Genomic DNA, 14,458 nt, shown 5'->3' on the forward strand with positions numbered 1-14,458 from the left:
CGCCCCCCAGGTTCATGCCATTCTCCTGCCTCAGCCTCCCAAGTAGCTGGGACTACAGGCACCCACTACCACGCCCGGCTAATTTTTTTTTTTTTTTTTTTGTATTTTTTAGTAGAGACAGGGTTTCACTGTGTTAGCCAGGATGGTCTTGGTCTCCTGACCTCATGATCCACCCGCCTCGGCCTCCCAAAGTGCTGGGATTACAGGTGTGAGCCATTGCGCCCGGCCAGCTCCCTTTTTTTTTTTTTTTTGAGACAGAGTCTCGCTCTTGCTGCCCAGACTGGAGTGCAGTGGTGTGATCTGAGTTCACTGTAACCTCCGCCTCCCATGTTCAAGCGATTGTCCTGCCTCAGCTTCCCAGTAGCTGGGACTACAGGGGCATGCCACCACACCCGGCTAATTTTTTTATTTTTAGTAGAGACAGGGTTTTGCCATGTTGGCCAGGCTGGTCTTGAACTCCTGGGCTCTAGTGATCTGCCCATCTTGGCCTTCTAAAGTGCTGGGATTACAAGTGTGAGCTACTGTGCCCGGCCCCCAACCTTTTTTTTTTTTTTTTTTTTTTAAGAAAGGTTTTGCACTGTTGCTTAGGATGGAATCATGATTCACTACAGCCTCAATCTCCTAGGCTCAAGCCATCCTCCTTCCTCAGCCTTCCAAGTAGCTGAGACTACTACAGGTGTGTGCCACCACGCTTGGCTAATTTTTTTTATGTTTAGCAGAGACAAAGTTTCCCTATGTTGCCCAGGCTGGTCTCAAACTCCAGAGCTCAAGTGATTCACCTGTCTTGGCCTCCCAAAGTGCTGGGATTACAGGCGTGAGCCACTATGCCTGAACAGTGTATATTTCTTTTTTTTCTTTTTTAACAGAGCTCACTCTGTTGCCCAGGCTAAAGTGTACTGGTGCAATCTTGGCTCATTGCAACCTTCACCTCCTGGGTTCAAGTGATTCTTGTGCCTCAGCCTCCTGAGTAGCTGGGATTACAGGCATGGGCCACCACACCCAGCTAATTTTTTTTTCTTTGAGGTGGAGTCTTGCTCTGTTGCCCAGGCTGGAGTGCAGTGGCGGAATCTTGGCACACTGCAACTTCCGCCTCCCAGAATCGAGTGATTCTCCTGCCTCAGCCTCCCAAGTAGCTGGGATTACAGGTGCATGCTACCACACCCAGCTAGTTTTTGTATTTTTGTAGAGATGGGATTTCCCTATGTTGGCCAGGCTGGTCTCAAATTCCTCACCTTAAGTGATCTGCCCACCTCCACCTCCCAAAATGCTTGGCCTCCAATGTGTATTTCTAACAGGCTATTCTGGGTGATTTTCAAATAAGTATATTTTAAAGCAGACTTTTTTTCCCCTGTGGTCATACAGAAAAAGCTCTCCATTATCCTGTGCCATGAATAATACTTGCATGCTCTATCGAGCTATTATATAAATAGTTAAAACTGTATGCTGTATTTATGAATTGTTTTCCCTTCTTTTGTGTTGTTAGAGTGGTAAAGTTGAATGGGAGAAATCCAGACCCAATTATCCATGCCTCAGAATCTAAGAGATTTTTAGGATGGCACATCTTCAGTGTCATCTCATCTTCTACTGTGTTTGATTCTGCATTCAACAGCTGCTTTAGAGCTTGCTTAGTAAAACAGAAAATCACACACAAAACGAGAAAATCACCAGCATTTATTTACTCAACAAATATTTATCAAGAGTCGACTATATACTAGGTCCTGTGCTAAATATCCTGGATATTGTTTATAGGTCAGAAACTGTGGGGAAGAATAAACAGAATGAGGAACTTTCTTCTCCTTGAAAATAATTATATTTTATAAGTAACTGAGGCAGAGAGAACTCTAATACTTCCTTTTTTGGAAGAATCGTTCTCCAAGGAGACATACTTGGGCCAATCATTTAGCTGAAATGATCACTAAACATACACATATACCTTAAAATTAATGAGCAAGGACCATAATAAAGCGAGGTGTTGTATGTGGTATACCATTTCCGTTTTCCCACCATATACACAATTTGGGTTATTTTACGTGGTGCCATGGGCTAGGAACTCTTAGGGCTGGGAAACAATCTTGGTTTCCCAACAGTCTATATCATATAGGTAAAAACTGTAAAATACATCACAGTGCAGATGAAATCTAACACTACCAGCTCATTTTGTGCTGCTACGGGAGCAGTGAATTAAAATTAAGTCTTGTACTGGGGATTGGGCCTTTTATCAGGGCAACTGAGATCAACTGTACAGAAATTTTCAAATTTCCCTTCTCATCAGGCAAACAGATGGACAATGAAGCCGGTTCAGAGGCCCAACCAAGACAATGATGCACAGGGAAACTCCCTCGAGCCCCAGCTGTCACCTAGTACTTCGAAGACATTGAGAGGTAATGCTGCAAAGTCGTGCTGTCATTTTTTTAATGTCTCACATATATTCCAAGCAATATCCATTAGCAAACAAATATCCAGGAATAGTATCATCTCATTTTCTACTAATAATCCTTTATTTGGTATCTTAAAAAAGATTTTGTAAGACACAAAACTTTCCATTAAAAAGTTGTTTATTTAAAAAATACCTTCTCCCAATTCTGATTCCATATCAAATTAAATCAAGAAGTGATGTTACAGCAATAACTCATCAAAGTCATGGGTAGGGTGGATGGCAATGACCCCATTAGCTCATTAGTATAATCTAGTAAGTGAAATACAAATTCAACTCATTTACTTCTTCACAAAAGGCAAACATAATTGATATACTTCGTATCAAAAAACTAGTTTATAAAGCTTGTCTTCATATTTCAGTTTAAGGTTCAGCTGATATAAAATGCCTTAAAAGACCATCCAAGCAATGCTTTGGATTGTCTTTTTTTGCAAAATTCAAGGAAAACATGATTGTTTGAAGTTTCTTCACTGCTGACGAATTAGTTAAGCGCTACCTGAGATTCCTTTGCACTTCCACTCTTCCACTCTTTGAGTTTCCAGTGATTAACATATGCCGGAGACATAATTTAGAGAGCACTAGAAATGCCACACAGATCTCAACACTTAAAAAAGAGTTTCTGGCCAGGCACGGTGGCTCATGCCTATAATCCCAGCACTTTGGGAGGCCAGGGCGGGTGGATCACTTGAGGTCAGGAATTCGAGACCAGCCTGGCCAACATGGTGAAACCCCGTCTCTACTGAAAAAAAAAAAACAAAAAACAAAAAACAAAAACCAGGTGTGGTGGTAGGTGCCTGTAATCCCAGCTACTCGGGAGGCTGAGGCAGGAGAATCGCTTGAATCTGGAATGGCAGAGGTTGCAGTAAGCCAAGATCGCAGCACTGTTAATACAGCCTGGGCAGCAGTGAGACTCCATCTCAAAAACAAACAAAAAAACCAAAACAAAACAAACAAAAAACACACAAAAAAACCAACAACAGAGTTTCTGACAGGTTTTGAAGTTTTGTTTTTTTTTTTTTTTTTTGGAGACAGGGTCTCCCTCTGTCGCCCAGGCTGGAGTGCAGTAGCGTGATCTCAGCTGACTGCAACCTCTGCCTCCCAGGTTCAGCCAATTCTCCTCCCTCAGCCTCCCAAGTAGCTGGGATTACAGGCATGTGCCACCATGCTCATGCATGCAGTTTCACCATGTTGGCCAGGCTGGTCTCAAACTCCTGACCTCAAGTGATCCACCTGCCTCGGTCTCCCAAGGTGCTGGGATTACAGATGTGAGCCACCGTGCCTGGCCTGGTTTTGAAGTTTTTACAGAATGTACAGAATGTAAGCATTAAAAAATGACTTTCAGAAACATATACATTCAAAGAAAACTTTTTAGTATTCTAAACATTGAATACTTTGGGGGAAGAACTGGTTTCTTTTTTGGATTGTTTAAGGAGTCAGTCTTTTCTCAACAGTTTCTTGATAAGCAATAAATCTTCTCAAATTCATTTTCACATTGTCAAGAACACACAGCTGATCTGTGCTATAGTTACCTCTCCCTTCTTTACGTATCTGCAAACAAAAAACAAAAAATCATATGTGACTTGGTGGATATTATTAATTCATTTAAATAAAGTATTTAATTTAGGGTGTATTTAACCATTTGCTGAAGCAGACAGCTGCAAGAATTTGGAAAAAACGTTTTTACTTCCAAAGTAAATGGAACTCGGTAAGTAAAGAATAAACTGAGAATGTGCATTATTAAAAATGATAGTTACAAAGGTGACTGAACGGCAGGTGGTAAGAGTTATATAAACTATAGAAAGGAATTATGTAAACCACGAATTGGGAAAACAACCCCTAACCTCTGAAAGGTCTGCTGTTCAGATTGATTTTCCTAGTTAGTATGCATTGCTATGGTAATAATACTTAATTGTTTTTCTTCTCTCAAAGGTATAAAGCCTTAATGAAATTCCTTTGTTAGGCTGGGTGCAGACTCATGCCTGTAATCCCAGCAGTTCGGGAGGCCGAGGCAGGTGGTTTGCTTGAGTCCAGGAGTTCGAGACTAGCCTGGGCAACACAGTGAGACCCCCCCCCCACCCCCCCACCTTAAAAACAAAATTCCTTTGTTAGCCCGAGGTTAGTCTGTAGTGTTGTGGTTTTTTTGTTTTTGGAACAGGGTCTCTCTCTGTCACCCAGGCCGGAGAGCCATGCTGTGGTCATGGGTCACTGCAGCCTCGACCTCCCAGACGCAAGTGATCCTCCTGCCTCTGCCACCACAGTAGCTAGGACTACAAGCGGCGCACTACCATGCTGGAGTAATTTTTTAAAATTTCTAGTAGAGGTAGGGTCTCCCTGTGTTGCCCAGGCTGGTCTTGAACTCCTGGACTCAAGTGATCCTACCACCTTGGCCTTCCATAGTGCTGGGATTACTGGTGTGAGCCACCATGCCCAGCGCTGGTTTTGTTTGTTGGCTTGTTTTTTGTTTTTAATAGAGATGGGTCTTGCTTCGCCGCCTAGGCTGGAGTGCAGTGCTGCAATCCACTGAGCTCACTGTAGCCTCCAACTCCTGCGCTCAAGTGATCCTCCCGCTCAGCTTCCTGAGTAGCTGGGATGACAGGCATGAGCCACCACTTAACGGCTAACTTAAAAAATTTTTTTGTAGAGACAAGTTCTTGCTATGTTTCCCAGGGTGGTCTTGAAATCCTGGACTCAAGTGACCCTCCCACCTGGGGCTCTGAAAGTGCTGGGATTACAGGTGTGAGCCACTGCGCCTGGCCTGTGGTTTTTTAGATCAATTGTATGGAATCTGAGTTTGATCTCACCTCTAGTCTAGAGCAGTGGCTCTCACGTTTTAGTGTGCAACAGTATCATCTGGAAGGCTTGTTGAAAAATAGACTGGTGGGCCCATCCACAGAGTCTGTGACTCAGTAGGTCTGGAGGTGGGGCCGAGGACCTGCATTTTGAACAAGTTACCAGGCAAGGGCTGATGCTGCTGATACAAGGAGGGCATTTTTGAGAAACACTGCTCAAGAGAAGTTCTTGATTGCACATAAATGCATTTTGTAGCTAAATATACACTGAATAGCCTTTAATACAAATTGTGGCTTCATTTAGCAAAACAAAGAGTTTCACATAAGTAACTACAGGCTAGCCTCTGGCTAGTAAGAAATCTTATTAGAGCTTTATACCTTTGATAAAAGAAAAACAAATGTTATTACCACAGCAATACATACTGAGTAGGAAAATCAATCAGAACAAAGACCTTTCAGAAGTCAGGGGTTATTTTCCCAGTTCACTGTTTAACCTCTTTTAAGCACCTGCTTCTACAGAGTTTGATGACTCTAACTATTAATATATCTGCTTTCCTTGAAGCTGCAGGGAAATAGGGGATATTTTTTTCTTATCTTGCAAGCTCTTTACCCAGAAATTTAAAGGACTGTAACCTTTAAGAACAATATGGCTGGGCACGGTGGCTCACACCTGTAATCCCAGCACTTTGGGAGGCCAAGGTGGGCGGATCACCTGAGGTTGGGAGTCCGAGATCAGCCTGGATGACAAGGCAAATCCCCATTTCTACTAAAAATACAAAAATTATTTGGGTGATGTGGTGGACACCTGTAATCCCAGCTACTTGGGAGGCTGAGGCACAAGAATCACTTGAACCAGAGAAGGGGAGGTTGCAGTGAGCCAAGATCACGCCACTGCACTCCAGCATGGGCGACAGAGTGAGATTCTGTCTCAAAAAAAAAAAAAAAAAAAAGTAAAATTAAATAAATGCAAAATGTGTATGAAAGTGCTTTGTAAAATACAGAGTATAATACTGACATATATGAAGCACCATCAAAATTACTAAACTGTTAAAAAAAGAAGAACTTGTCAGATACCATTTTAGCTTCAGTTTCAGTGATTCAATAGTCACACTGTTGAGCTATGACTCAGTCAATAAACATTTTACAAAGTACTGGGGATGCTGTGCTACATATGGGGATTCGTCATGCACATGCTTCTGAGTTGCACAGTGGTAACTACACACACCCTTGTCCCCACAGAATGTTCAGACTTATGTATTTATAAGTTAAATGGCTACAAACCTTCATTTTAAAGACTGGCTGGAATTCTTTCAGAGCAGATAATAATTTAATTTGAATCGAGGCTCTTTCGGCTTCTTTACCATCTGCAAAAACATCAAAGAGGGCATCCAAAGCTTCTCCTGCTACCACAAGGGAAGGATCTTTGGTGGTAACTTCAAGCAGAAAGCACCCAATGTCCTGGAAACAGCAAAACACATTTAGTATGACTAACACCAGTCTCCAAAACAAGTATCAACTTTGAATGTGGCAATAACTCATGCATACTATTTTATATACAAATGCCAGGGAAAAATTAAAACTTTAAGAGATTAGACTTAAATACTTATAAACATACCAAGCATAAGCAAGATAAATTAAACATATTATAGTTTATGTTCATAAATAAAGTGAATTAAAATCCATAAATGATGTATGATTTTGGAAATCACTAAATTTTCCCCTCTACCTCTCTCAAAAAGGCTTTCTCCATGATGTCAAGATGCATAGAAATCTTATCTGTAACAACAACAACAACAAAAAATCTGCTTTTAAAAGCATAAGAAAAACACTTTAGGGCCAGTCGCAAGTGGCTCACACCTGTAGTTCAGAACTTTGTGAGGCTAAGGCAGGAGGGTCGCTTGAGCCCAGCAGTTCAAGACCAGCCTCAGCAACGGAGCAAAACCTCATCTCTAAAAATCGTTAAAATAGGACTGATCTGAATCGAATCTAGTCTGTAGATCTAACTGTCAGTTTGCAGGAAATACAAGGATAAAAGAACAAATTTAACACCACAAGGTAGCAATCAGACAAATCCAGAAGGTTGGACACTATATAGGACAATTGATCCAGGAGCTGAGAATAACCACGTGGTGCTGGGGAGGAACTGTTCAAGATTAAGCGAGAAAGAGAAGACCCCACAGGAAACATAATATGTGGACTTCAGCAGTGTAAACAAGCTCTCTGTAAACAGATAATTTTGAGGCAACTGTAAAATTATGAATATGGACTGGGAATGAAACACACTAAGAAATAACTGTTGCCGGGTGCAGTGGCTCATGCCTGTAATCCCAGCACTCTGGGATGCTGAAGTAGGCAGATCGCTTGAGCCCAGGAGTTCAAGCCCAGTTTGGCCAACATGGTGAAACCCCATCTCTATTAAAAATACAAAAATCAGCCAGGTGTGGTAGTGGGCACCTCTAATCCCAGCTACTCAGGAGGCTGAGGCAGAAGAATTGCTTGAACCCAGAGGCGGAGGTTGCAGTGAGCCGAGATCGCACTACTGAACTACTGCACTCCAGCCTGGGTGACTGAGACTCCATCTCAGAAAAAAAAAAAAAGAAAAAGAAAAAAAAAAAAAGCTTTGCAAGTATCATTTTTCAAAAATAGATTCTTAAAAACATCAGTCATCATTGTAAAGTTCTTAGCAGGTTAAGAGGTACTTTATAATAATGAGTTTATTATCCATTAGTCTCATACTTCAGCAATTATTAGCACACCAAAGTGTAATTTTACTATGACTGTCCTTTTAATTACTAGTGACACTGTACTCCTAACAGTGCAGTTTGTGAACAACTGTGCTAAGTGCTAAGAGCAAATATGCTGAGGGAATTGCTAGTATATTGGCACTACCAGGGTTGCTGCTTAAAATTTATGGAGTGGTATTAGAATTAACTGTGTGGTATTTTTCAGAATGCATGTTGCCTGGTGTGCAAGGAAAATGGTGTGGATTGTTCATTCATCAGCAGGAGAATGTAACATGCATACATTGGATGCAACAGCAAAGGCAGAAGGCATCTTTAAAAATTCTGAATTTGCCCTTTCACTAAAGACAGATTTATTTCTTTAAAAAAGTACCTCTGGAATAACGTTAAATTATAAAATGTGGCTCAACTTTTCAAATACTTACCTAATTAATACACATAGTTAGATCAAGCCAAAGGGCATATTCTAATAATATAACTCAATAAAGCAACTTGATATGACTTCTTCTCTTCAAGTCCACATAAGTTTTAAGAAATCCTACACCAGCAGTTCTTCTTCTCCCATTTCTAATTATTTAACATGTTAGGTCAGAAGCAAATTGTTTTACCTTAAGAGTTTCAAGTGTACCATCTTCTTTGGCAAGGACGCTGCCAGTGATTCCTAAAATGCTGACGACATTCACTCTAACCCCGACATTACTACTATGAATGCCTGCTTTGCATAATGTCATCAGCTGATCAGGAGTCATGCACTGTTGAAAGAGAAGAGGACGGTATTTATAATGTTAAACTCAATTAATTCTATCAGCATGCAAAAACTGGACTGACAGGAATCTCCTCTATAGGCTACAGGATTTTAAGAGTGACATAAACTCCTGGCAGGTAAGTTACTATTAATATATATTCCAGTTCTCCCAGACAGAGCTGGTAATTCTGAACTAAGGTGAACCCTGCTTATGTTGGCATTGTTATCTATTATCAAAGGGGCTCCATTTAATTTGATGAAGACTTTCATTCCAGAAGTACACAGACTAAAGAGAGTCCAATTCCTTTTTAATATTAATGGTAAGAAAAAGGCTTTGAAAGTATAAATAGGATTGTGTAGTTTTAAAAAAATTGGCTGAGTCTATATAAGGTAAGAACTTACTTTGAGATGTTTGTATTATCATAATTAAAGACTGTAAAAACCATTACATTATATGGTGCTTCTACCATGTAGTGGATAATTTTCAGTTTAAGGCTGGGCGTGGTGGCTCACGCCTGTAATCTCAGCTACTCAGGAGGCTGAGGCACAAGAAATGCTTGAACCTGGGAGACAGAGGTTGCAGTGAGCTGAGATTGTGCCACTGAACTCCAGCCTGGGCAAGAGTGAGACTATCTCCTATAAGCAGCAGCACAGTGTGGTGATGAAAGGCTTGGAATCTGGAGCCAGACACCCTGGGTTCAAATCCTAGCTTCACTACTTATCACTCATGTGTGCCCCTACACTAGACTAATTTATTTTTATTTTTTGTAGACATGAAGTCTCACAAAGTTGCCCAGGCTGTTCTCGAACTCTTGGGCTCAAGCAATCCTCCCGCCTCAGGCTCCCAAAGTGTTAGGATTATTAGCATGAGCCACTGCACCTGGCCCTGAACATGGGCTTTGAGTAATTTTCCTTAACCATCACACTGATCCCATAAGCTGCTGCTTACATACCAGGGGAAATCAATAAAAATACTTTATACTCCTGTAGGCCCTAGAGTATAAGGTTTTCTGGTTCATCCAACAGCCACAGGGCAGGCTATGCATCCCATTACCATTCCTACTTCTTAGAAACTGAGGGTCAGATTATGCTCTTCAAAAAAATTCTTAGCTTTGGAAAGCTGAGGCAAGAGGATCACTCGAGGCCAGGAGTTTAAGACCAGGCTGGGCAACATAGCAAGACCTCATGTCTATTAAAAAATTAAAAAATAAAAATAAAGTATAAAAAAATTTTAAAAGCATTAAGAAAAAAATTATATAAAGAAGCAAAAAGAAATAGTGTTATTGTTAGCAATAACAAGAGCATTGTTATTTTGATACTATTAAGTACATTCTGTAGGATAAAGCAAATAATAGTTTTAATGTCACTACAATTTTAATGTTACTATAGCAAACAATTTTAATATCACCGTAGAGCAAATAATTTTAATGTCTTTTAATGTCACTACTACAAAGTACATTCTGTAGGAGAAAGCAAATAATAAAATTTTTGAAAAATCTTTTTCTTTTCTCTAATTTTAATTTTTTAAATTATTATTATTATTATTTTTGAAATGGAGTATCGCTCTGTCACCCAGGCTGGATTGCAGTGGCGCGATCTTGGCTCACTGCAAGCTCCGCCTCCCAGGTTCACGCCATTCTTCTGCCTCAGCCTCCTGAGTAGCCAGGACTACAGGCGCCCGCCACCACGCCCGGCTAACTTTTTGTATTTTTTAGTAGAGACGGGGTTTCACTGTGTTAGCCAGGATGGTCTCGATCTCCCGACCTTGTGATCCGCCCGCCTCGGCCTCCCAAAGTGCTGGGATTACAGGCGTGAGCCACCGTGCCCGACCTATTTTTTATTATTTTTAAAGCCAGTCAAACTTAGCATGGGGGGTTGTATACCAACTTCAGTGACACTAATGTCAATAAGTTCTGATAACCCACTACCATCAGACAAGCTGCAAATAAGAATTTTAATGTCACTGATGTATATTTTTGGGTACAATATACCTTTTTGGGGGATACAAAAAGATAGAAATATAAAATCAAAAATCAAGTAAAAACATTGTACCATTTTTTATTTAAACTGGAAATTATCAGGATAAACATTATTTTTGTCTCCTAAAAAAATGCCTATTTCCTAGCTATTTCCACTAAAAAGACCTAGAAACAATGGCAACATGGTAGCAATAAAAACTCCACAATTCACTTTCCCCACTAAAGAAATCAGAGCTTCTTGGAGAAGTAACTAATTTCAGAGTTTTTTTTGTTTTTTTTTGTTGTTTTGAGACGGAGTTTCACTCTTGTCACACTCTTGTCACCCAGGCTGGAGTGCAGCGCAATCTCGGCTCACTGCAACCTCCGCCTCCTGGCTTCAAGCGATTCTCCTGCCTCAGCCTCCCAAGTAGCTGGGATTACAGGCACGTGCCACCATGCTCAGCTAATTTTTGAATTTTCAGTAGAGACGGAGTTTCGCCATGTGGGTCAGGCTGGTCTCAAACTCCTGACCTCATGTGATCTGCCCACCTCGGCCTCCTAAAGTGTTGGGATTACAGGCATGAGCCACTGTGTGTGGCCAGATTCCAGGTTTTAAGCAAGAAAATTACAAATTGAACCTGGGACATCCTATACCTGGAGGCAAAAGTGATCAAAAACCTAAAATTCTTGTCAAAGAGACACAGGAGCCAATTTGAAGGGACTCCTACTATCCAAAGATGGGATGAATTTGGCAGCAAAAAGCATGACTGTAATGGAATGAAATACAAATATATAAAAAACCCTGAGTTCAAAATGATACTAAAAAGAAAAAAAAATCACTGGTCACTTATAGAGATTGCTAGGATATCTATTCTGGGAAAAAAGAAAAAAGGAATCATAGCTAATAAACGTAAAAAAAAAAAAAAAGACAAAATTAGGATATCTATTCTGCAACCCACTAATGACATAATGGCGCCAGGCAACCACAATCACTGGTTATAAAACCATTACGTGAACCCACTAATTAATCTCAGCATCACTATTTTATGATATCATATGATTTGTGATATAAATATAGGAAATACATACAGCACTATAAATTATTCTTGCCAAAAAATCTAGACCTGTCTAGATTACTTATTATAAATACAAAAAATAATCTGGACCTGGATCTAATTAAAGCTCTAGACCTAGCTCCCGGCTCACAGGAAACATGGGGGACAGAGGAATGCTGAACGATGCCATCATGATGAGTTGGCCAAATCTGTCAGTGCGGAAAACGCTACGGAACAAAATGAGAGTTTCTTCAATGGGTAAGTGTGTGGGGAAAGGTGGGGAGTGAGGGAAATGTTATAGATTAAGAGATTTAAGAATGTGAGAATACACTAAAACCACTGAATTGTACACTTTAGTTATTTATTTATTTTTGAGACAGAGTCTCCCTCTGTCGCCCAGGCTGGAGTGCAGTGGTGCAATCTCAGCTCACTGCAACCTCCACCTCCCGGTTCAAGCAAGTCTCCCTGCCTCAGCCTTCCAAGTAGCTGGGATTACAGGCGCCTGCCACCATGCCCGGCTGATTTTTGTATTTTTTGTAGAGATGGGTTTTCGCCATGTTGGCCAGGATGGTCTTGAACCCCTGACCTTACGTGGTCCACCCGCCTTGGCCTCCCAAAGTGCTGGGATTACAGGCGTGAGCCACTGCAGCCAGCCTGAATTGTATACTTTACATGGATAAACTGCATGGTATGTGAATCAAATCTCAGTAAAACTTTTTTTAAGAGATAATAAGAGACCAAAATATCAACCAAAAGCAACACGTGAACCTTGCTTAGATCCTGATTTGAACAAGCCAATTGTTAAAAGACTTTTTTTTCTTTTTCTGTTTTTTTTTTTTTTTGAGACGGAGTCTCGCTCTATTGCCCAGGCTGGAGTGCAGTGGCATGATCTTGGCTCACTGCAACTTCCGCCTCCCAGGTTCAAGTGATTCTCCTGCCACAGCCTCCCAAGTAGCTGGGATTATAGGAGTGCACCACCATGCCCAGCTAACTTTTGTATTTTTAGTAGAGACAGGGTTTCACCATGTTGGCCAGGCTGGTCTCGACTTCCTGACCTCAGGTGATCTGCCCGCCTCAGCCTCCCAACGTGCTGGGATTACAGGTGTGAGCCACCGCGCCCGGCCATGTTAAAATACATTTTTAAGGCAATCTGGGAAAACTGAACTCAGACTGCAACTGGGAAAATTGAACTCAGAGTGCAAACCAAAGGATAATAAGAAATATCCGTTAATTTGGAGCCTTGGGGTAATGGTACTGGGGTTAAGATTTTTAAAAATTTAATTTTCTGTCAGATATGCATATTGAACTACATAATAAAATATTGATGGGTCAAATATGATTTGCTTTAAAATACTCCACGAAACAAAAATAAGGACCCAGTGAGATGAATGAAACCATGTCACAAGAATGACAGGACGCTAATAACCTGCTGAGGATTGGCGATGGTGCATGCAGGCTCATAGGGTTATCTCTGCTTTGGACCTGGTAGCGCACACCTGTAATCCCAGCTACTTGGGAGGCTGAGGTGGGAGGACGGAATCCAGGAGACTAGCCTGGGCAACACAGTAAGACCCCGTCTCAAAAAACAAAGCAACAGAATTATCTCTGCTTTTAGGAATGTTTGAAAACCTCCTTAGTAAAAAAGTAACAAAAGTGGTAAGGCACCTATGGGAGATGAAGTTCACATGGATTGCTGTGAAGGGTCAGGAGGGCATGCTTGCAAAGTCTGTAATGAAATGTTTAAAAAAAAAAAAAAAAAACTGGGTACAGTGGTTCACGCCTGTCATCTCAGCACTTTACGAGGCCAAGGTGGGTGGATCACTTGAGGTCAGGCATTTAAGACCAGCCTGGCCACACGGCAAAACCCCGTCTCTACTAAAAATACAAAAATTATGTGGTGACGCATGCCTGTAATCCCATCTACTTGGGTGGCTGAGGCACAAGAATCACTGGAACCCAGGAGGCAGAGGTTGCAGTGAGCTGAGATCATGCCACTATACTACAGCCTGGGCGACAGAGTAAGACTCTGTCTCAAAAAAAAAAAAAAGATTTAAAAAAAGGACCAATGATAGAGAAATTATTTGCAACATATCTATCAATTCAGTTGTATTGATTAAAAAGCACTTGTTTTGCTAGTAAGCCTATATATTAAGAAATTTAAAAAATTAAATTAAAAGCACCTGTGTGTGTTGCTGATGGCAGGGAGCAGAAAGATATTACTTTTTATCTTAATCACTTTCGTTTTCTTTTTTACAAAGATCACGTATTATTCTTGTAACAGAAATATGTATTTTTAAAAATAGTGAAGTAATGAATTTTGCCTCCATAATACAGAATCTTTACAAGTTTCATACAAAACATTTTAAAACTCTTACCTGGGAAATGTTCATGGAGGCCATTGTTTGCAAAAGGGCCCTCAAAGCACTACTTATGGCTTCTAGAAAGTCAACATGTTTAGCAAAATCTAAAACACAAAAATGAAATATAAAATTTGCATTTCTCCAAGATAGGCTATTTTGTAGAAGCAACAAATGAAGCAAAGCATGCTAAATGTTAATAAATGCTATTCTTAATAAAACAAAACAAAACCCCTCGATATTTAAGCCAAAATACTTAGTTAACAGCCCCCTGTACACTCTATACCTAAGTCTGAAAGATGATCGTGGTTAAAATAATCACTGGAGGTGTTCTACAGACAGTCCTTGACTTCCAGACACTGGGTTTTCATTTGACTCA

General features: G+C 40.7%; 1 protein-coding gene and 1 long non-coding RNA gene across 5 annotated transcripts in view; one reads left to right on the forward strand and one right to left on the reverse strand.

Moving 5' to 3' along the window:
- LOC129492500 (uncharacterized) overlaps positions 1–14,458 on the forward strand; it is a 41,934-nt gene that overhangs the window by 26,360 nt on the left and 1,116 nt on the right. Inside the window, exons 2-4 of one of the 2 annotated variants that reach the window (XR_010114422.1) lie at positions 2,273–2,381; positions 6,963–8,846; positions 11,850–11,980. This is a non-coding gene — a long non-coding RNA (uncharacterized lncRNA). Of the gene's footprint in view, positions 1–2,031; positions 2,382–6,962; positions 8,847–11,849; positions 11,981–14,458 lie in introns of those variants that run through there. The other variant, XR_008660919.2, reaches the window with a different exon arrangement.
- Positions 2,538–14,458, reverse strand: part of HEATR3 (HEAT repeat containing 3) — a 41,252-nt gene continuing 29,331 nt past the window's right edge. Inside the window, exons 12-16 of one of the 3 annotated variants that reach the window (XR_010114421.1) lie at positions 14,098–14,186; positions 8,573–8,716; positions 6,505–6,681; positions 3,709–3,982; positions 2,538–3,053 (exon numbers count right to left, since the gene is read on the reverse strand). Coding sequence is in view for 2 of the 3 variants with exons in the window: in XM_055297551.2 (XP_055153526.1) it covers positions 5,265–5,402; positions 6,505–6,681; positions 8,573–8,716; positions 14,098–14,186 (548 nt within the window). In the remaining variant the exon portion in view is untranslated. Of the gene's footprint in view, positions 3,983–5,235; positions 5,403–6,504; positions 6,682–8,572; positions 8,717–14,097; positions 14,187–14,458 lie in introns of all 3 variants that reach the window. The other 2 variants (XM_055297551.2, XM_055297552.2) reach the window with 2 other exon arrangements.

The sequence above is a fragment of the Symphalangus syndactylus genome, chromosome 11 (assembly GCF_028878055.3).
Source record: "Symphalangus syndactylus isolate Jambi chromosome 11, NHGRI_mSymSyn1-v2.1_pri, whole genome shotgun sequence".
NCBI lineage: Eukaryota > Metazoa > Chordata > Mammalia > Primates > Hylobatidae > Symphalangus > Symphalangus syndactylus.